Source organism: Watersipora subatra, chromosome 1 (assembly GCF_963576615.1).
Source record: "Watersipora subatra chromosome 1, tzWatSuba1.1, whole genome shotgun sequence".
Taxonomy (NCBI): Eukaryota; Metazoa; Bryozoa; class Gymnolaemata; order Cheilostomatida; family Watersiporidae; genus Watersipora; species Watersipora subatra.
In genome coordinates, this window is record NC_088708.1 from 29,416,157 (window position 1) to 29,440,268 (window position 24,112).

At 38.3% G+C, this 24,112-nt stretch overlaps 1 protein-coding gene across 1 annotated transcript; it reads left to right on the top strand.

The window, feature by feature from the left end:
* Positions 1-199: 199 nt before the first annotated feature.
* LOC137385711 (homeobox protein cut-like 1) lies at positions 200-23,849 on the top strand. Its single transcript, XM_068072244.1, has 21 exons — positions 200-286; positions 2,541-2,651; positions 3,048-3,174; positions 3,592-3,729; positions 5,089-5,156; positions 5,738-5,870; positions 8,710-8,776; positions 9,072-9,120; positions 9,825-9,989; positions 13,872-14,053; positions 16,022-16,170; positions 17,037-17,206; positions 17,305-17,548; positions 18,168-18,355; positions 18,530-18,748; positions 19,143-19,451; positions 19,991-20,264; positions 20,510-20,749; positions 21,147-21,170; positions 21,523-21,666; positions 21,909-23,849. The coding sequence occupies exons 1-21, from the start codon at positions 224-226 to the stop codon at positions 22,748-22,750; spliced, it is 3,906 nt and encodes a 1,301-aa protein (XP_067928345.1). The 5' UTR covers positions 200-223; the 3' UTR covers positions 22,751-23,849.
* Positions 23,850-24,112: the final 263 nt, after the last annotated feature.

Genomic DNA, 24,112 nt, shown 5'->3' on the forward strand with positions numbered 1-24,112 from the left:
TTTAAACTCGGCAAAGAAGTTACTGCGAAAAGAAAGATTGCTAGACATGGGGGCGGCCATGTTAACTTAGACTTTAATATTTTATTAGAAGTTTTTCGTTATGCAGTACGCCTAAAAGGATTTCACATACGCCGGTTATAAAAAAAACGTAAACACGAACACGTGAACCACGCCTATAGGCATCACGTGACACTCCACTTCTTTCCTTCAGCATTGTCTGAAAATGGCTGCGGATCTGCAGTCGCATTTTCAGTATTGGAAGTCTTTCAACTTGATAGGATTGCAGGTAAAACTTCATCGGTGTTTGATATTATAATTATGGGATATACATGTTGAAAAGTCGTTGAGGAACTTTGAATATGTTCTTTTTAACGTTATTCATAAATATCGTGCATTACTCATTCCTTCAGCGTTATGTACCGTGCCCCGATAAGTATCAACTTTTTATAACACGTTGTCAATTCAAAGGTTTGCTGTATTCTAGATTTTATGGACAATTATTTTTTTTAAGGATGTTATTAGATTCCAATTGAATTTGCATTGATTTTGTGTTTATTCATTATACAAATGAAGTGTGTTTTCACATTATCTTTGGTTTAAGACTGTTGCAAGGTACTGGAGGTGTTGAGCTATTACTATTAGGGTGAAGCAATATTTAGCGATTATCTTTGTTGAACATGATTTTTGGCAATGATTGGTATGACATATCGGCAGAAAATAAAACTTACGACTCATCAACATTTAGTTACTAGGTAATAACCTAATATCGAGCAGCTACTCACTCCCTACTCACAAACAACTCTTATACTTTTTGAGATTGAAGTCTTGATATATGATACGTACAGAGATAATTTGAAGATTTTTTTGTACTTTGCTGTACCCTCACATCAAACGTGAGAAACAGAAAAAATTCCTATCTCCTGGAGTATAGTTCACAAATGTATGTTTTACATTTGCTGGATTATAGTTTTTCTTATGCTTTGCTATTGAATACTATTGATTCATTCATTGTTTTTGCTTTCAAGTGTCTGCCTATGTAAATTCTTCAATGCATTAATCATAAAATATAGTTTTGTGGATGAAATGTATTTCATTCATACATTTAACAGTTGCTTGTATTAGTTTCTTTGTATAGTGACATCGTTGGCATTTGTTGATAGTAGCTTTTCATGATGGTAGGTTAAGCATATCATGATATATTTTTGCCAGTAGTTGAATGCCTAGGAAGTTCTGTATTTAAACTCTTGCAGTTTTATTTCAGTATAATGGTCTGTAAGCTATTGGTAATCTTTTTGAATGCGCATGACAAAATTGGATATGGTGGCATAATATCCATTAGAATTTATGGGATCATACAATTGAGTTTTTATTAAAGGCTGTAGTTTTTATTTCAGTTTTTGTGTTATCTCCTCTGTAAACTGTAATAATAATAATAGTATAGATTAGATAGTAATGATTTCATGAATATCTCACCCATTCATTGCTGACTTGATGGTATAGAGGTGTCAAGCACAAATTTCAGACTTGTTGTCTGTTTAGTAGGTTGTATATGAGATACTTGTATTGCGTATATCAACACAGTAATTTTGAAATTCTGTTGAGTACTACGTAAATTTAAATGGAATTTTAAATGATTTGATGTGTTATTTTTCCTTATCCTTGATGCATGTTATCATATGGTATGGTTGATGCATGTTATCATATGGTATGATTGATGCATGTTATCATATGGTATGATTGATGTTATCTTTTTCATTATCTTAGGAACTGGTGACAAACAGGTACTATTTATTCTTGGAAACATGCCCACGCAGTTATCGTGTGATGTTCATTTTTTTTCCACATCGATTTGAAGTTGAAATCTGAGCCAAATTACAATATACGACTGCAGTGCTTTTCACCTTATTAACTTGCTATATATAAAAGTTACTCTTCATTTGGCATCTCACACACATGTGAAAGTTATTCTTGAATGCTTCATTGTTTCGCCAGAGAGATTATCTCGCGTATTCTGTAGTCTATGTTTATTTGGTAAGGTGACACGAGTTGAGACTGTCTTATTCCACTGCAACCGAATGCTTTATCAGATATTGATTTCATGTGAACCTGCGGTTTTCTACATGGGAAGCATTCAATAAGCCCGTCAGGATGTCATTGGATGTTGTTTTGTATAATTAGCAGTAGTGGCAACAGCGGCAACGACAGAGTCGTGTAAGATGAGCTGGGGGGAGGGCCATTGTTCCAGTCAAACATAAATATTCAGCCCAATACTTCTAACCCCTCTCTAATAAATCATTCAATTAGTGCCTATCTGCTTTCATTAGCCCTGGCAGTCTCTCCTCACATCCTATTATTATTGTGAGCCAAACCACCAACTAGCCTCACTTGGCTGTCTCTGATGGCTCCAATCATCCTGTCGAATAATATTGGCATATTGGTATCAAGGCTGATGTTTGTTATTCATACAATGATTATGTCATCACTTTACTTTTGTCTCTTTCTATAGTCAGTCGTCACATGCGCCTGCCTGTTGTTTGCAGAAAGAGTTGGACGTGACAGCGAATGACTTGGCAGCGAGACAGGACGAGAGTGACAATTCGAGGAAAAGATTAGTTGAGCAAAGTAGAGAATTTAAGAAAGTCACGGCTGAGGTAGGCCACGCTTGTTTATCTCAGCTTCAGCGCTCGTCTCTAACTCCACTCGTCTCTGACTCCACTGTCCGTCCGCTAGTTAGAAGATGAACAATCAATACTGTGATTGAAATAGTGTTTGATTTGCTCCCTAGCTTCAGCAAGAAAGCCTGTTGTGCTTGTTAATTATGATTTTATAGCTTTTTATTGATCCGCTAGACGAGTATTTGTAAAATCAGCTTCGCTATAATCCATACATTTGAGCTCGTTACTGCCTCCAACCTCAGCGTCCATACTATTGATTAGCGCATTTCATCGTTTGCTTGCTTGATTACGGGCGCCTATTTTGCCCATAACATGCTCGCATCTGCCATTGCGTCTCTTTTTGCGTTGAAACTGTGCTTACATTTTTAAAAGGATGTACGGAAGCAAGTGTCTCCATTGCTGAAAAGTTTTCAAGTGGAGATAGACTCATTGTCGAAGAGAAGCAAGGCAGCGGAGGCAGCATTCCTCTCCATATATAAGCGACTAATTGACGTACCAGGTAAGGTGGCTGAAACAGATTTTGGTTATGGCTAGTTATGAATGCTCTAGGTGGCCGACATCTGTTATATATAAACACTTGATGGCGTTCAAATTGTACACTCATAGAAAATAATAGCCGTTTGTTGTGATGCTTTGTTGCACTGACTTATCAACGAGGCCTTTGTCTGACTCAACCTTTCAATCGTACAGCATTGATTGAGTCCAGAATCTATTCGTTCGTCATCAACCTTTCACCTACGCTCTCAGGCACATCTCTCAAGCTCTACTCGGCCATTGTTACCCTCTCTTTCCCAATCACGTCAATACAGCGCGCAACAATCGATGAGAATTTCTTTAGCAGATAGCAGCTGGCTTTTTCTTTCAGTCATTATCAAACCTTGAAGATAAGCTTTTGCTTTGTTTAAACGTTTGGCAGATCCGCTGCCAGCGCTTGACCAGGCCTTGACACACCAGAAATCGGCAACCAGACTCTCGGATATAGAAATAGAGAATGGGAAGCTTAGGGAAACCCTAGCCGAGTACAACAGCGAATTTGCGGAGGTGAAGAGTCAAGGTATGTACAGCCTTCCGTCCCCTAAACTAGAATTTTTGAATAGTTAACCATTGGTTATTTCACTGCGTTACTTTATATGTTGCTTGTTTCTTTCTGTAAGGCAGCTAATTTTATTCGCTGAGATATACCGTGTTTCTATTAGCTTAGATTTACCCTGTTTCCATGAGCTGGCATACACCATATTTCTATGAGCTGAGATGTACCTTTGGCTCCATGTGCTGAGTTGTACCACGTTTCCATGAGCTGACATACACCATGTTTCTATGAGCTGAGATGTACCTTTGGCTCCATGTGCTGAGTTGTACCACGTTTCCATGAGCTGACATACACCATGTTTCTATGAGCTGAGTTGTACCTTTGGCTCCATGTGCTGAGTTGTACAATGTTTCCATGAGCTGACATACACCATGTTTTTATGAGCTGAGTTGTACCTTTGGCTCCATGTGCTGAGTTGTACCACATTTCCATGAGCTGACATACACCATGTTTCTATGAGCTGGGTTGTACCTTTGGCTCCATGTGCTGAGTTCTACCAGGTTTCCATGAGCTGACATACAGCTTGTTTTCCTTAGCTGGTTTTTTAGAACTATTAAAGGTTTTCAAATATAATTCGTTCATGGAAACGCGTTTCCTTCAAATGTAACTTTTTTAAGTCGTCTGTATGTAGACAACATCTTTTGAGTGTTTTAATATAATAAAAAGTCAAAGAATTTAGTTAATATTTGAATTATCATTTGTTAGAATAACAAGGTGGTACCAACACGACCTTCAAATGCCTCGCTCAAATATGTGCTAAATGAACATTTTATGGTAGTGTAGACAATTTGACTTTGGCAAACATTCTCATATTAAGGTTTCTATAGAAACGCAAGCCGAGATTGTATATGACGAATCTGGTAGTAATACTCCAGACAGTTATTGCCTTAGTAAAAGTTGGAGACCTGATTTTGCTTTGAAGTGAGTTCATACAGTGACTGGCATTGGTAGAGAGCCAAGTCAAAACAATTGATAGCTAGATTGCTAGGTGTCATCTATCTGTTGTACAATAGATGTTGTTGATAGAGCCTGTCTATTTATTTTGTTTGCTCTCGGTGCTGGTTAATAAGGCTGCTTCAGTCGGAGCCACCGCAGCCAGCCTACAAAAACTGTGAAATTTAGTCTAACATCTCTATGGTAGGAGACAACATTGAGCTATTTTGATACTGTCACATGTATATCAAGCGTATTATCATTGATTGATTGCCTTCCAAGTCAGTTGTACTCTTTGAGTTATTTACATTGTCAATATTGTCAGCCCCCTGAACTGTTGAAGAATAATTGTTCATACTAACTAATTCAGTAAGATTCACGGTGTTTCAGAAGTTACAATAAAACAGCTAAAGGATAAAATCAAGGACTATGAAAACAAGATAGAGAATGAAGTACAGGTTGGTATTACCTACAGCCTTACTAAGCGATTGTGTGATCGATGATTATTGAATATGTTGATGCAAGCTGACAATCATATGCAGATATTAATTTTATAAAAGCTAAGGTCAAGGAATTGTTTTTAAGTTACCATCCGTGGAAATGGGACAGGTCTGGTCTGTTGAGGGTGGATGTTAACCAAGACGCCAGTCAATTGGCTGTTTGTTTATTAATCCTTCTGGAGATTGAGCAGCTATTACAGGCTTGGATTTTATCACCACTCAGGACATACCAGGATGTGTAATATTATCTCTCTGTTTATTCCCAGTCCCCCATGCAGTTAATTTGATCATAATCAAGTATTGCTAAAAGCTTACTCCTTGCTTACATATTTCACGGGCCCGCTGGGTGCCCTATTTTAGACCTGTCATTACTGTCTAGGTAGACAATAGCCGAAATGATAAACCGATCCGGTGAGAGTACGCTGATTCAATAATAAGAAGTGTAGCCAAAATATCGTCATGACAGTCAAGACAGTTGAGCGGTACGATTGAGATGTGTGAGCTGCCAAGTAATTGTATTGTTGTGATGGTTTGAATAGACGAGATCGGCTGGGCAAGAAAGAGAACTGAACAGGCAGTACCAAGAGAAGGAAAAGCAACTGCATGAGACTCAACTGAGTTTTGCTAAAAAGTTGGGACAGGCAGAACAGGAAATGAACAGTTTACGGACAGGTTGGTAGTCTCGGATCATGCTTAAAATGAAACGCTAGGAATTTGTTTCATAGATGTGTATAGTTGAGCTAGTTAGCGGCTTTATTTATCCTTTGCAGTAGAGTAGGTATGAAACATTTTTCAATGTAGTTAGTGTTTATGTATACAATTTGTCGCTGTTGTGGTCATCTTAACAGACAAGTTTTTCTGCAACTATCATCCGCGAGCCAGCGTCCATAACGTAGATTCGTTTCACAGGTGGGTGGCGCCGTCAGAAGATTTGCGAAATGCAGCCATCGGCTAATGTTGCTCCATCAGGGTTGATTAAAATAGAAATACTGAACAGAACTGTTACAATAAAATTTCAGAAATTGACCTCGTTAAAAAATTTTTGCACGTGACAGAAAATCAACTTTAAAACATTAATTCGACTTGCCAGATAGTAGCTGTAACTCGCAACAAATATATTTAGGGCTAAAATTTTAGGTAAATGGTAAAATAGAAAACGAAAAATATAAAAGCATATTTTTGAAATTTTGCCATCAATGCCACCGACATTGTTGAAACCGTCTATTAATTTGCTGTCTATCAATGCTTAGAATAAAGCATCACGAAGCTGATTAGAATAGTTGATCTTGTGATGTTCCATGGGTAGACAGACAGATATCGTACATTATACCTTCTAGCATGGCCGGTTGTTCAGAAGATTGGCCTAGTGTTGGTCACGGACACTAGATAACAAATATTCATTGTCTAGTCGAAATTCTGCTGGCTTAGATTTTAAAGTTTGGACTAATATTGTAGTCTCAAAGAGATTTTTAATGTATAACTTTGGAACTTTTCCAAAGTTATTGCAGTTTTTTAAATTGAAAATAACCATAAGAAATGAATAAGTAAAGTTAGTGTAAACTTGACCTAGTGACCTTTAAACTTGTGTAAGTTAAAGCTATGTTGTGTTTCTCTGTTACCTCCCAGGCTATGCTTCTGTTTGCTTCCCTCTTCGAGAAAGAAACGAAAACATTTTTTTTTGATTATTCGTTTATTATATTCTTATATATTATTTAATGTATTATTTACATTTCCATCTACAACTTCCTGTAAAGTATTTGTTTTATTTCTATGCATATCACCAGGATTGTGGAACAGATTGTGTGGATTACAGTGCATTATTATGGGAATATTTAATTCAACGTATGATGGTATTACATGATGAAGCCGGTCTTGCAGTGAATTATATTCATTGCTAGACTTTTGACTATGGAATGTTTACAAAGTGCAAGTATGCTTTAGGCCTACAGATCAGTAAAAAAAATGTAACAATTACCTTGCCAACTGGTCAAGGAGAACATTGCGCTATACAATCCAATGTTTTTAATTTCTATCGATATGACACTGTCTCGACGCAGAATGAAATACTCTTGTATACATGCCTGAGTGCTACCCATTAAAATTGCTGGAGTGCAAAGTGTGAATGACTCACAGGTGTAATAGGCTGATTGGTCTATCAGAGAGGATTTTTACAATAGTTTATGTTGGCAGCAGAACATTTGTTTTACTAAGAGGACTGGTAGACGGAAGAACTAAGGCTTCATGACATACAATTGCCAATTTTTGTAATTCCGCGCTTTTATGCATCGCTCACCTAGTTTAGTTTAGCAAAAACAAACGTCTTCCTCGCCATAGCTGCTTGTTATTATAACAATGTTACAAGGCTGCCTGTATGCTGTCCCGTTTTCCTAACATCAATATTTAGTGAAAATGATTATAGACCGACTGGCTATCTGTTGGCACTACCGTCTCCTGCTCAAATAATAGAGTTGCCGAGGAGAGAGCTCGTGATTGACTTGTTGGTGGATTGATTTTAGTGTACGAGTAGTTGCAATCAATAGTGACACATATTACAAGCATCACAGCCACTGCTCTTCCTTTCTGACTAGCGGCAATCAATAGCGGGCCATCATTGTTGGCAGGCTTCAATAGAACAATTAGTATAGTAAACAGAAAGATAATTGCAATTCAAATAAGGTCTACTCCGTGTATTGATGACAGTCATGTATGTTTAAGCTATTGCTCTTCAACTTCTTCCTTCCTCGGCCGCTGAGGCTTGATTTGGAGTTTTTTTGTTGAGGTCGTGCTTTACCAACTGTTTAGCAGTTGATTAAGGGTGATTGACTGCACTAGATACTGATTATAGACTGGTGAATCACACAGGGACGGCAGTATTGGGTGCAGCCCGCGTACTATAATAGACCTGTGTTTAATAACGCATATAATTGAAGTGTCGAGTGCTCCTTGTAATCAATAGGTTTGGTGTCTGTCGGTCATACGAAGCTGCCAGGCTCAAAGATGACGCTTGGCTTGTTTACACGCAATAGATGAGAAAGCCTCTCGACAATAGGGTATCAGGTCTTTTGTTTAGCGAAATGTATGTTGATCATTCGATATCCGAGGCTTGCTCTTCGTTTCTATTGTCTTTCAGTATTGGATAAAGATTTGCAGCGATAAAGCATAATAACAAACACAAGAGCATGTTGAGAGGCGTGTTGTTGTCAGGCGGGAGATATAGGGACCTCGTTTCTTGGCTAGTCGGGCCAAGGGGAGCGAGACTGACCCAATTTAAGAGAATCTTTGATGCTCGATAGACGCTAATCAGGCCTGGCTTATCATCTTTCCATTGTCTAGCTATTGTTGTTGTATTTGCTCGGCCCTCCTCGTAAGATCCTCTGCTTTGTGTAATTATTAATAACACTCCGCTGATTCTGGGAAACCTAATCTCCTCTGACGAGATATCAGTTTCAAAAATGCGCATTCCAGCAATTATTTGTGTATCTAATAGAGTTGCTTTTTATCTTTCCTCCAGCGCTGGAAACTTCTCACTCTGAGCTGTTTGAAGTCAAGTCAAAACATGAGCAGGCAGCTGCTGCCAAGTGAGTATTATTATTATTATTAATACTTACTGTTTGATTAGCTGTACACTGTATCTAGTAACAATTCTCAACTGTTGACCTAATTATTTGTTTAGCCAACTCAACTTCATACATTTTTTGCAAAACGATCAATGCTATCGCTGGCTATTTCAGAAATTTGAACCAAATCACTCATTGCGTGGAACCTCATTGATACTATGCATTCCGAATTGGACAGACAATGGTAGAATGTTTGTGTATCGATTGTTACACTTCTCCATAAGAACCTTCCTATACATTAATGTTGTGTCTCTAGGGCAGATGAGATGGAGCTGCTCATAGCTGACGTGGAGAGGGCCAATGAGGTATGCATCATTAGAATTTACCTTAAAGATATCCATGTCTGTGTATCACAAGTCACACAGGTGATTGCTGCTTTAGCATCTTACTGCTATGTTCGTTATTGAATATATTCTGGCTGACTTTTAGGCTCTACGCAAGTTCATCCAACCGATACACATAATTCGATGTTCTATAACGATTCTTGCCATGCGTCTAGGTGCCTCCGTGGCAAATATAACTCTATCGATCGTAGGAATGAAATGCCTATCTCTAATATGCATACTCTATACATCCATGAACGATTAGCTGCCCTTGTTGCTCCATTATAGCATTAGGGAAATGCGAATCAATACTATGAGTACGGCCATAATGGCGAGAGCATTAAACATCCACTTGAAGAGAGAAATCAATAACAAAGCCTATATCTATCAATAATCCGGTACGATACCTAGTCAGGGTGGCAAACAAAGAAAGCTTAGTCGAACAGACTTCGTGACATCACATTACGCTACCCTCAACACGCCTAGCAGGTGGCTGCTTTGTCAACTCTTGCATTTGTTGGAAAAATCAATCTAAATTAGGGAAAGCTATAGATGAATAACAAAGAGTCGATTGACATGAGTAGCGAGGGAAAGTGTGCGCGTTCGGAAGGATTTCTGTTATTTTCTCTGGGCAGTTGTGAACTTCTTACAGATAATATAATATTGTTTTGTCTATGTCTGTGTAGAGGGCAAACTTGGCTGAACGACAGGTTGAGAGTCTGAGGGAACAGCTGACAAAGTTACAAGCATCTCTTCAGCAAAAAGATACCAGTAATCAAGAGCTCGATATGGCTATTGACCAGATGAAGAGGTCAAATCTTGAACTGGAATTAACTGCTAAAGAGAAGGAGGTAAATTACTGAGCAGTATGATGCTTGAAAATATCCTACTGAATTGTTGGGAACAGTCATGTTTGTTTTGTCATTTCATTGGTGTTTCTGCCTGTGCCAAAAGTGAAACATGCTTATGTTAAGCTTGCTCCTACCACTTATGATTTGACTTTTCAGTTGGTGGTGCTGTCATTCGCTTGCAGACATTACAAATTATCATATTAATGTGATGGCTTGGTATTAGTCTGCTTGAAGTGCCAAAGAGCTCCACTAAATTATATAATGCCCTTTTTCTTTACTTTTTCATCGTCCTCGGGCTTCAATTTATAGATACCTGTACTTGCACACACTTGCTGGAACTTGTCTATAGATGCATGAACTATAGGCATACAACACTAAAATAGTCATACATAGGAGATGGACTTAGTCATGTCCAGTCACGGTTGCATTCAGTTGATATCTCTCAGATTTACGTAAATGCTACTATTTTGAAAACTTTTACAACATTCAAAGCTGTAAAAAGTTTACATTGAAAAGGTATAAAAATGTGTTCTTTACCTTGTGTAATAAACTCGCGTGGGTAGCTTGAGGGTAGTATGTTTTGTGCAGTCGAACAGAGAGCTTCATCTACTTGTTATCAATGTTTCGTGTCGGTATTTTCTGTTTAGTGTTGTGTAACTTGACTCCGTAACCTGATTAAATAATAATGATAATAGGTGGGTTTCTATAGATGCATCTGAACTAATCTTAGGAATAGATGAACTGTCAGCTTCTGCTGTCATAGATGTGTCAGATGTACCATTTGAGATTATATTCTAAAGAGTTGTCTTCTCTTGTGTTAAAGTTTTTTCTATAAATAGCTTTGTCTATGTGACAATATTTTGTAATTTAAAAGTCTGTTATATCGTAAAATGATGTGTTAATGCTTTAATTCTGGTCTGCTTCTAATAGGAAATGGCTAATTAAGGTATCTTCCTCGACGCACAATAGTTTGTAATGCTAAGAATAACAATTGGTAGTGATTAGTAACACGCCTTCTAGACATGTTGTTTGTGTTTTATTGAGTGACATATGAGAGCAGTTTGGGACACGGTGCTTCTCAAGAATAACAAATATAAAAAAGGAGACAAAGTATCAAAAAGCTTTCATTTTTCTTTGTAGTTGAAAAAGAGTTCTTTCAGCCTCAATCCGTGTTATATTTCTGGGTTAGCTTATCGTATTGCAGTTAGTTCATGTCCAGTAAGTTGTAACTCGCAACATTTACGTGACACTCCCACTGAATTTATATAGTGGGGCTATCAATCAGTCAGTCTGATTTTCAATGTAACCAAACCAGTAGAATGAGTGCACTCAGGAGTAGATATCGGCCATGACTCAAGAGCTCAGAATCTGATGTCATTTACACCTTTGTGATTGGGTTTCAGTTCCTGGTTCCTCTCTTGACGACGCAAATTTACTCCTGCTTTTTGAATAATCATGTTGAAGATTGACTGATGAATAAATTAAATTACATGAATCTTAAATAAATTAAGTAGTAAACAAAATATGATAAATATTATATGTTGTGTAATCATTTTAAAAATAAATTGTTTTGTGAATTACGCCACTGTGGAGACCTACAATTATAATTGGTACAAAAGAAGACATTATTAGTTGTCTCATCCATTGCACAGAGCTGTTGTCCGCTTATACTCGAGCATAGAAAATGTAATCCTTTGACTAATTTCGTACAATATATTCTTGCGTAATAAAATGTATGTTCTATTCTAATTATAAACCAATTGCTAATAGATTTTGCTAATAAATCTTTAATGTTTCATTTCTGTCACTGATATTCCTAATTGGAAGAAAGCAATCAGGAGCGATTTTTTAAATTCAGTAACACTAAAGTATTTAATAATATCTTTATACTTTGTTCTGTGTTTGCATAGACAATGCAGTCAACTTGTAACACATGGAGCATTAATACTAGGCTTGTATATTAAAAACTACATTTTTTAAACGAGCGATTTAGTGCTCAGGGTTTCTTATTCATGCGAGCGTCGGGGTAGGAGTATACTCTAGATTTGTAAGTCACCCTAAAGAACCCTTCTGATCTGTTTGAGTGCCTGATCTAATAGCATTAATAATATTCTGTAAACAATTACATTAAATATTTAACAACCATTGTAAGTTGATTTCACGTTTAGTTTTTGCTGCACTGAGACCACGCATAATGTTGCTGTAATTAGTTTAGTGCATGTACCTTTAGAATATGGGGTCATAGCAATTGTTTTCCTTTAGTTTAGGTGAAGTTATCGCTTTCGATTGATCTTATCTGTAAAGACTGTAAACTGTTGGTATTAGACCTATTAAAAACTAGTTTCTAGTTTGGATACGACAGTACTAAGGTACATTGGAGAAATACCAAGCGAATTTAGGATGAGTGGGGTTTGTCTGCCTCGATTGGCAAGTGTGTTTTTACATGAAATATGGAACATGCTGGAAGATTTGATTCGATTTATAATTTTAAAGTGAGCTGTTTTAAAGTTTAAAGTAAAAATTTCCATTGTTATATAAATGGAAAATTTTATATTTTCTCTTTTACATGATTTTCATGTGTTAATAACAAAAACATTCGGGTCACATTTTACGTCTTCGGTGTGCAGAGCAGTTGTTACAAGTCTTAAGGCTGATACTAGCATTTAGTTATGTATCAACTGGCCTTCAGAGAGCATCGAAGACATTTAGAGTTGAAACTAATAAGCTATTTTCGTACCTCCTTGGACCCTGTCTGCCGATATGCTTAAATCCTGTCCAAGGAATCTGTCTTCTTCTACATTTTAGCGGTTAGAAATATATTTTTCTGTGTCTGTGAAGTGGTTTGCGTGATTTGATTGATTGGTGATGCTAAATTGCCTCTAATGCGATGGAACACATAAACATTTGAAAATTGTGGAAGAAATAACTTCGTCGCGTAATTTCAAGAGGCTTATAAACTTTGATTTTCGTGAGATAATCGCATGTTTTAAACAGGATAATTTTTTGCTTGCTAAATATTTTTAATCTCCTGGTTAGTGAGTGCAGTCAGGCAGGGCGCTGTTACCTCTCTATCGATTGTTATTGATAACACACTGATGATACTGCTTTCCCTTTGTGAGAATTAATTGCGTCCGTTATGGGATGAGCGTCACTATTGATCTGGCATCTATTCATTGATTGGAGGGACGATGTCCAGACAATGGCTGTTTACTCCACCTGTGTTTATCTTTCTCACTCGTCCAATCGATGGTCTTTGTCACTATTTATGAGTTTTAGCGCCAGATGTGTGCTTCTTTCAGTCACAAAGGATCAGCCATATCGATCATTTCTTCCCTTTCTAGAGCTCTTAAATTTTGCTTGGAATGTGCTTTGGCATTTTATAGTCAATCGCTAACTGCTCTGCTCATCAGTTGACATACATCAATTTTACTAGGTGCGCTCGAGGCTATACCATCTAGTAGATTCATGGTTGAGAACCAGTCATTAGAAAAATCTTACAAAAGCACAAGCTTCAGATATATTTCTGGCGAGCCATCTAAAGTTTATTGAGCTTTGACCGTTGTTACTGTTCGTCATAGCTTGTCGATGTAGCTAATCTGCTGTCTATCGTAATAATTTAGTATCGATGTCTGTACTAACTTTTTCGCTACCAACTATTCAGTTTTCGGATCACAGTTGTGACTGGAAATGACAGGTGGTTGACAAATCTGTCTCACACACTAAAGAGCAGTATTGCGCACCATTTCTCTTTTCTCACATTTAGTGCCCAAAAATTTTGCTGTGCTCAGTGGTTCACTCTTGAGCTGGTCATGTATTTACAGTAATAGTTTCATCTTGGATTGGTTCTGCAACTGGGTAATAACTTATGGTTGGTCTGTCCAGGTTGCGCAGCTGGTCGAGGAGATTCAAAAGTTGCAGACTTCGGCAGCTAAACAACAAGCTGACTCTAACTCACGCATCTCAAGATTGGAAGATGAGCTGGCGAAGCGGGAGCAGAAAGTGAATTCGCTAACGAAAACCCTCTCTGATCAATCGGACTATGAAGAGTTACAGAAGGAGCTTCAGTAGGTCTATTTATATATGTCACAGGGCGTCCCCGCCGGGTCATTCCCAGCGCGACGTCGTTGGTTTTAAACCATTTTTAAATCCGATAATCTGTGCCACCGTGTGGCACCAGTTCTTCCGTGGACTTTTAAAACTTCAAATCCAATTCTTGTCATGATATTGGTTTTGAAATGAAAATAAAATATGGATTGTGGTTAAAATAATGAGCGTTTGTGATGGTATCTTAACATCATCATTGGTGTTAAGGTTGGAGACAGGATAATAATCTCACCAAACTGAGACATCTAGTCTTTCAATCAGTAGTGCTGACCTTTTTTGGTAAATTATAACATGCTATCCAATCTTTTCCGCACACCCATGTAGAACTCACAGTTTTAATTTCTCGTTGCGGGCTGTCACTCGACCTTGGCTTCAGGTCATTTGATGGTTGATACGTGGTGACAGAAAGTTGGCCTGCATAAAATACGTCTTTTGTGTGTTGAGCAGCTGGCAATATTACGATAGGAGGCATGAGATTACCCTGCAGTATGTATTCTCAAACGTTAGATTAAGCCAAGGACTTGAATTCTGTTTTTTTCATTCTAGGGCCTTTCAAGCCAAAAAATCGTTTGCTGTTTGGTTTCCTAGTTGAATAACCTGCGCCATGTTGTTGTCCGTGACAAAGAGACTTACATTGATTTGGTTTTTCAAATGTCAAAAATATTCAGCTAATATTATTGATATAAACTATGTTACATTATTAACCCAGTGCTGTGTACAGACAAACCCTAGTCAAACTGTTTTGCTATTTTTTGTGTGTTAAAACCATCAAAGGTTGGAAAAATTATAGTAAGAATGCATTATATTTTGGTCAATTCATTCCGAAGCCTCGAAACAACAATAAATACTTCAAGTAATTACATGTAACATTAATAAAACAAATGCATTATGTAAAATTATGTAAAACCATTACAACTGCATAAAAATAGTAATCGTTAAAAAGGTTTTTATTGTTATATCACCTTAGAGACAAGGGGTTGGAAGTGTAAATTTCGTCATAGAATTAGTAACAAAAACCCACAGCATAATTTAAACTATACATGTAGTTGAAATAAACTTTTTTAAATGTATTTTTATGATTTGAGTGTTTAGTTTTTATCAACTTTTTTGCTTGTTACAAATTTGAAAAGCTTTGAGAAATTTGCGGTCTTATGTTGGAAATTATTTTACGAGTGTAAACAAAAACTTTTTCAGTTTTGATGTTGTTTGCTAAAGAATTCATATGTGGAGGTATTGTATGTCAAGTTTTTGCTGTATTTTAAATTGATCAGCCATGCTGCTATTATAACAATATTATAGGTATGATACAAAATTAGTCTTTAAACAACAGTAAAAAGATTGAAGCTGAATGTAAAAGGACTTGGAATGCATATGTATTTATTTGATACCCAAAAGTCAACAAATAAATCTAAAAGGTTGCTGTGATACGCTTTTTGACAAATTTTTTATGCCATAGCTGCGGGGTGATGCTCGCATTTTGCACTTGCTCGGTGACCACCTAGCGTGGAAAATAAAATGCGATTTATTGATCATTGCTAAAAATTGTATATTTTGAGTGACTCCTCAAAATTAATTTTTACCGTTTCAAATTCCACTTTGAAATTTACAACTAACTTGTTTTGTTTGGTAACTGTTGGTTGTAGAAATAGCCACTTTTTCTGTTGCAGTTTCCACGCTGAGTGGCTGCATATTTATTGTTGCTATTGACTGGACCTTCTGATTGTAATCATCGCTTAAACTGATAATCCATGGTTTTCTCAAATATGATTGTTAACCATGTCTTTGTTGTTTGAGGGTTTTCTTATTGCATAGTACTAGTTTATTACTAATTCCAGTACATCTGTAAAACAAATTCCGTGTTACCTCTTTACTAGCATTTTACAAACACTTTGTAGATCTCCTTGTCATGGTCCAGATTTTTATTGCAGAATCCTAAAATCTCTAGAGTTCTCAAATACGGAAGCCAGAGAAGTAGAATCGGACAAGGCAAAGTCTCTTGAAACACTCCTGCTCGAGAAGAATCGAGCTTTTCAAACGGACAACACAAAACTCAAAAATGCCAACCTTGAGCTTACTGGTGAGATTTCGCTCTGACACATTGCACCTGCTAGCACTCGCTCATACTGTCATTCCTCTTCTCTGAGATACTCATCACACTACCTTCCTGTCATCAGGCGATATTTCATATTATTGCTTTTCCTACTCATGGAGACACTTATTTTTGATGCTTGATTCGTCTGCGCTGCAGCAGATTTAGAATTTTGATCCAATATCAATAGTTGAAGTAAATAATTTAATGCAGGCACTCACAGGAATATTTGTGCTCATCGTCATGACAACGGCATTTATACAGAGTTCACGAGCCCGTTGCGAGCTATCTAGATTATAAATACCCGACAAACCGAGCTGTGATCCTTCATTAGCGTGTTGATTGCTCGGGAAAGAAAATCTTAGAGCATTTGCTTGGTACATACTTTTCGTCAACCGAGCTCTGGTGTCGGAGTTGTTAAGGACATCGCGCAAGACGACATGTCTCGTGGATCGTATTACTCGTTCAACAACCCCGTCTACCCGTTACTCCGGTTTTTGGGTTTGGGTATGGTTGCTTTTATTATTCTCATGCCTTCTCTATGCATACGTGTATATATAGTTCATATGCTCTTGTCTGTTAACCTTGGGCCTAACTGGTTGCTAACTGTGTGGTTTGGGTCTCTTGCATCCTGTATCTGTTAGTTTATTCTTCGACTTTGACCCTCTCTGCCTGTGTTGGAAAGGTGTCGAAAAGTTACCGTAATTTGAGTCAATTGAAAAAACCAAACCGCACACTTGCAACCAAAATGGCCACGATGGCCTCCGAGTTTAGGGTCTGAGCTATTGATGCTGATGCTATAGTTGATTCATTAGAGTTAGTCCTTCACTTGGACACCTTTTACCATATTGCAGAGGGGGTTAAAATCGAACCGGAGGCAAATGCGGCATCGCCAGTGTCTCGAGTCAGCGAACACAGCGTCTCTAGTCAGCCACTGATAGAACCGGGCTTGATAAGGCTGCCTCAGGATAACGGTTGGTCACCCAACATGGGTTACACACCACGACCAGAGTTCTTCAAAGAGGTGAGTCAGCTTAGAATATTTGTAATAAACAAAGTCTCATATTGTTCACAATTAATTTTTTATTGAATGTTCTTTAAAATATTGTCCTTATTTTTTAGTGTTTGGATACAATGGATGTGTCAAATAAGGTCAAAGAGCTGTTAAGTGTGCACAACATCGGGCAGCGGGTCTTCGCCAAGCAAGTACTTGGGCTGTCACAGGGAACTGTCAGCGAGCTCCTATCTAAACCCAAACACTGGGATAAACTAACTGAAAAAGGTCGCGAGTCGTACAGAAAAATGTACTACTGGTTGAAAGATGTTAGAAATATCGACGCTCTGAAGAACGCATCACCTCGAAAACGTAAGTTATCTGTACTTTACTTTTAAATGATCTCGCAAAGTCGGCATCAGACATTCTCTTTCCTTATGATGGTTCCGCATGCTGCCACAAACTAAAGATTTCCTTGTCACTCCTATTATTCCTTCAAGACCGTCTATTGCAAGCTTGCTGGGAAGGAGACTCTTGTTTGTGTCGCATGACAGAAATAACAGGGTTAATGCCCATTTTCTGTCCAGTTTTTAGATTTATGAAGATAAGTGATAATAAAATAATTAATTTCACAGCGATTGGCTACGACCTGAAGTCCAAGATTTGCTGTTAGCGCATCCGATGCATGCTGAAGGGATTATTTCCCACTGCGTCAGCCTAACATTAATCTCACTTCGACCACATCCAAAGATCTTACCAAATATAAAAACTTCAATGCTAGTAATTACAGCTGTCATTATCCGCAATAAACTATTGAACCTTGATCTATAAGTTCGCAGTTTATATCGTCAAAGCAGATCTTGCAGATAATCTCACTGAGCCGATAGTAATCTGAATGATAAGTCACGCCCATTTTAATAATTAGCTCAGCGTGGTGCATCTTTGTTTTTACTGCTGATGGCTTCAGTACTCATGTGTTGTCTGCTTTCAGCTCCGGGTCTGTTCAATATGTCGAAGCAAGATTCTGCGAATGCAGAGGAGAGAATTGCTCAGATACTCAAAGATGCCCAAAATGCAATGGTGCACAAAAACCAGGAGCCAGCTTTGCACAGCAACCGTCACCATAGTAACAACGCTACTATTAGCAATCGCACATCGCCTAATGCCAATAATAACAATGTAAGATCTTAGTGTATGTGATGGCATTTTCCCAATTTTCCAGCTCGAATGTGAATGTTTGCAGATGTTTTAGTTTGGCTATTCAGACTTATGTAATGTTAATCTTTAATAGAACCTGCAGATCGCCTGCAGATCAATTAACAAGTGTAATTGCTGTGTTGTCAATATTTATAGCCTAAGTACCAAGACTCGGTGCAAGCTGGACTCGGTGAAAGGTTGGAGCAGCGGCGATGCGGCTCGGCCTCGCTGCCGTTGCAGCAGCTCCCACCACAGCTCAACTCAGCGAGTGAGTCATCACAAGCCATAGTCTCGCGCATCTATGAGGAGGAGCTCACTAAATTGGCCGAACAAGCAAAGCATTCTGGGAATCTTACAGAGTATCAACTGTATCAGGTCCGTCTGGCGAGATACTATTTTATTCTGTCGTGATCACTCATGAGCTCATCGCTTGCTCTTTTCTTCCTGGTCAGTAACATGTTAAGCGCAGCTGGTTATGTAATAAGCAAGTCACTCGTGGTTTATCCCTGTAATATTGTTTTATTGCTCCTTAGATTGGGGGTAGTTTATGATAGCAACCATGGATAATTTGATATTAATGACCTGTTAATTTGCAAATGTCGCTCTAAAATAATTCACTCTTATCTTGGATTATCGGAAATACTTGGATGCATTAAATGGAAACCATGATGGGGATAATTTTTAGATTTTTATATTTTTTGTTTCCACATGTTGTGTCTTTGTAAGTCTGAATATTTTGTAAGTTTCTTTTTTACTCATATGCTTACAGACCGAGCTACAACGAATACTTGTGAAAAAGGCTACGCATTCACCCATCTCCTCTTCCGTCACCTCATATGCAGATCCTCAGGATGAACCCCAAGATCTCTCACTAGCTCACCACTGCTCTACAAAACAAGAGCAGACGTCTCGCAGTTCCTCACCACTGCAGCAGATGCAGAACATCACAAACCAGTTTTTAAGCAATTCACAGGCACATCTTTTGCAGCAAAAACCTCTAAAACACGTCTTGCCTCCTATCTCACAGGACCAATTCGACAGATATACCGGTCTGAACACCGAAGATCTCGTAAAAAAGGTAATTTTTTGTGTATCTTGCTTCAACTTAGCTAATCACCCTCTCGAATGATCACACAATATAATGTATTGGTCACACTCGAGTTTTGATGGCCATTAGAATTGTAAAAACGTGCAATTTTAAATGGCTCTCTAAAATGAAATTGTACTATCAAGGATTTTAATTTTTCAAATGCTTCATTACTGACCGAGTAATAATTTGTAATAATTATTATAATTATTACAAAATAATTATAATAAAATAAATAAATACAAAAATACTACAAAATTAAATTTAAGAAGTTAGTTGCTACTAAAAAAGGGAAGGATTACATGCATATGTCTTCCATGGTTTGACAGCTTCCAAAATGATAGTTGTAAAACTTAAGTTACTAAACCTTATGTGTGGCAGATTCTTAAGTGAGTGGTTACTATTTTCACTCGCTCTGCATTTCTTGGTAGCAATTGTTTGTGATGTGGGCGAGCTTTACATTTTTTGTTGTATAAATTGATTGAAAAAATGCATGTGATGCTCGCTCATCTTCAGCTACTTGTATATAGGTCAAGGAGCTGCTCAGCCAGTTCTCCATCAGTCAGAGGCTGTTCGGCGAAAATGTCCTTGGCCTATCACAAGGTAGCGTCAGTGACTTGCTAGCAAGGCCGAAACCATGGTCCATGCTGACACAAAAAGGACGCGAGCCCTTTATTAGAATGAAAGTGTTTTCTGAAGACCCGGAGGCGGTGAAGAAGCTTATGTCCAACCAGTATAGAGCGAGCGTAGCTGCCGAGAGAGTAGCGGTGCCCCAGGCTGTTGATTCACCTGTGTCCTTACCAGGTGAGTCCCTTTCAGTACTATCCATGACTTGCCCAATGTGTCATTCTCGCTTGGAACGCTATTGGAATAGTATTGCGATATGTATGAAAATTACGACATTGTTTCTATCTGAAGCGTTTTGCTGTTGTAAGTCACCCTTGTTAATAAACTAATACAGAAATAAGATTGTCTCGTTAAAATAGCTTCAGGTAGTGTGATTTATGCAAGCATTTGCGAGAAAGATAGCGCAGGTTTTCATCTTTCAGTGGCACCCACCGAGACACCCGAAAGGTGTCATTCTGGAGAGGTCCAAATGGACTGGATACCGACTATGGTAGCCCATCCTGTGCACGGCAGCATGATGACTGCTCCTAGTATCATCGAGCTGGTCGCTGCCACCGGGGAACTTGATACACTTTTTGTTACTTCTCGCGTCAAAGAGATGCTGCAATTTCATAATATTGGACAGAAGTTATTTGGTGAAGCGGTGCTTGGTTTGTCGCAAGGTAAGTTATAGTTTATAGAGTTGCTTATTCTGTGTGTCATCGCTGGTCATCCTAATGCAGCTCCTACAGTTCCCACGCACAGTCTTGGATTAAAGTGCTGCTATTTTAGTTACGGATTAAGGCCTGTGATTATAGATTTACAAGAAATATGTTTTTAGAAATTGATTACCTAAAGTGAAGGAAGTTATGGAGGTAGTGTCTATATTTAGACTTGGGTGTGGAGAAAGCAATAAATCGTGCATTATATCCCCACATTGAGCTATTTTCTGGCCACTAAATTCCCTCCGTCCCTCTGTCCAACCCCGTGCCTTTGCCACAATGCGGACATCTCTCTGTAATGCTGCATGCTCTCTATATGCGAAATGTTTAGTCTATCACAATTTTTGCTTGCCAATAGATTCCACAGTGAGACAGGAGTTAGGTAAATAGCCCTCAGTTTTCTAGATATTACGGTGTGCAGTGGTCACTCCCACGCAGTGCTGTCATTGTGCACTGGCTATGTAGTCATGTCATTGTTGCACTATAATATCATTTCTGTATAAGCAACTGTCACGCGTGTTTTGCGTTAGTGCTCTTGGCATTATTTCGTATGATTTCGCTTGAACCAATTCTTTATAGTTTTGTTTTACAGTCAACGATTAGTTTAACATTAGATGTTGCACCATCTTTTGCGGTTACCAGTGTTGTCTTTTTTATTTCATTTGCTCGCTTACAGGAATTTTTCGCCTAAATCTGGGTGGTAATGATTTCTTTACAGGGGTTCTTTTTTACAGGCTCTGTAAGTGATATGCTGTCCAAGCCAAAGCCTTGGCATTTACTAAGTCTGAAAGGCCGGGAACCATTTGTTCGAATGCACATGTGGCTCACAGATCCCATGAATATTCTCAGACTCAAGTCGTATCAGGCCGAGGTGAAAGGTAAGAGCGCAGAAGATAATTTCACTCAGTGCTTTTATATCCAGTGCTGACCTGTTTGTAACCCATATGATGTTAGACGAAGGTTTGTCTGAGTCAAACCGATCAATACTATTGACAAGATTATCAAGAAAGAGCTGCGATATTGATTTTCTCTGTTACTAACAAATTTCTGCTATTGATCTTTTTTTACCGATTCCCAGTTGAGTTTAAGATGCTAACTTGCTTGGCCTTCTGTTTACCAGCGTTTCGGCGAAGATCAGGCAGCATTGGTGCAATGCATGAGGAGGACCGGGCATCACCTTTCTACTCAAAAAAACCTCGCTATTCATTTACGGAGGAACAAAAAAATATGTTAAGGGACGCATTTCGCAGCGACCCTTATCCTACATCAGCCGCCATTGAAAACCTCGCCGGAAAGATGGCCCTTAGCGCTAAGACTGTGATCAATTGGTTTCATAATCATCGAATGAGGAGCAAACAGCAAAACCGAGAGGAGGGACGGCTAGTCAATGGCGTCTACATAAAACAGGAGCCCGATTCCATCTCTCTTGATGATAATCACTTTTCATCTCAAAATTCGTACACAACAGATAGCCAGAATTCTTCTCCCGATTCCTTAGTGCCTGCAGCTAGTCCTGATAGTACCAACCCTGATTCATCCCCAAACTCTACGGATAGATCTCAGTCTACGCAACAGCAATGTGCATTGACGCCTCAAAATAACAGTAATATTAGTCGAAAAAGAAAAAGTGCAAATCCCCAGTATGTAAGTGCCGGAGCTGTACTTGACAAACACAACACAAGCGAGGATGATGACGCTATCGAAATAGACGTTACTAGTCTGTCTGAACCACAGCCTCCTCAGTCGGAAATACTCAAAACAGACACCACGGTACTCAAAGAGGTGGAACCATCTGAGCTGGCTGATTGTGAAAGTCGTTCCAAAATAGCAAAATTAGAAAAAAGGGTGAGAGAGGATGACATGAAGTGGGAGGAAGCAGACGTGGACAGACAAGACTGTCTACAGAAGTTGGAAAGCCGAGTAAACACTGAGACGAGTGGTACAGACGACTGGGAGTTTTGACCAGTCGTTATATGTATTAATGTACATAGCTTTTTTATATATGTATATATCATAATTATCAAAGCCAGTCACTTTAAGAGATTCTGGTCAACTTCCCAGTGCAATAAATTAGCTCGACGGTTCTACACTACCCACCCGCACGTTGTTTTACAAATCAATCAATTCTGGCCAAAAAGTCTGAGAGGGACTCAGCCTACCAAAACTCACTCCATCCATAATGTGGATATTATTTCTGCGACCATGAATCTGTAATACATATACCCATTGTCACGTTGTGGCATCCCTATTGATATTACCCTTCATGTTTTTTTCTTTGTAATTGAGTTGGTGTAGCAATATTTAACTCCTTTTTCCACATCTACCTTATAATCTGGTCCTTTAAATCCTCTACTTCTGCTCACTTTTGAGTCTGGTATTATGTTTCACTTTATTGTACATATGATATTGTCTCGCGTATCGTGGCCGGTAGCGTATGCGTTACCTCGAGCCCACCTATATTTTAGAATGGCAATCATGCTGCAATATTAAACAGTTGAACACATCATACTCAGTATTAGCGTAGATGAGTCTTGCCTTTGAATACCGTATTATCTGCCTTGGACCTGTCTAACATTTGAATAGCTTTACTATTTGTCCTTCTCATTTTTACTACTGTCAATTATATCCATTTTTATCTTGCCTGCTGAAACGAGGTAGTTACGCAAGGTGATGTGTATTCGCTGTATGATATCTATTAGGTGCTCTGTCTATGTCTGTATATATGATGAGTTATATTAAGGAACTCCCGAGTATATTATATGACGCAGTATTCCGTATTGGAACCATCAACGCATACTGTAAACGAATCTGATGTTCTATTACTGTTGTTTGCCACTAATTGTTGTATTCTCTGTTGTAACGCTGTTAGATTATTCTTTGTAAGTATCATGAGTGATATTGTCCTAGCTCATCATTTTCTTGGTCCAGACATGAATAATCATATTATTACCAAAATGCACTTTTGCAATGCCATTATATGATATAATTTATTTGACTCCAGCTAGTAGCTTTTAACCAGCCATATTTAATGACATAATAATAATACATCCAACCAATTACATGTACCCGTTTTCTCTTGTTGAAATTTATTCTCTGAATCTTAATACGGACAATCATCTCTTGCTTTTGAGCATCTCCCATCATTGCTGCCTCTGTCTAGATCATACTTCACTTGTCTAAGCTCTATGGAGACGCTGCTTTCATACATCACTATTACTCTTTTCCCATTATAGCAATGGCCATATGCGTTGTACGGCATCATCTTTGGGTAAGAATACCTTCGGTACGACGACCATTTTCATGAAATGTGTACTTTATTTCTCA

Bases quoted from the DNA above. Each gene is read 5' to 3' on its own strand.
- LOC137385711 (XM_068072244.1), top strand. From the start codon at position 224: ATGGCTGCGGATCTGCAGTCGCATTTTCAGTATTGGAAGTCTTTCAAC. The intron at 3,175-3,591 runs GTAAGGTGGCTG...AACGTTTGGCAG, and splicing joins GCGACTAATTGACGTACCAG to ATCCGCTGCCAGCGCTTGAC. The intron at 18,749-19,142 runs GTCCGTCTGGCG...ATATGCTTACAG, and splicing joins CAGAGTATCAACTGTATCAG to ACCGAGCTACAACGAATACT.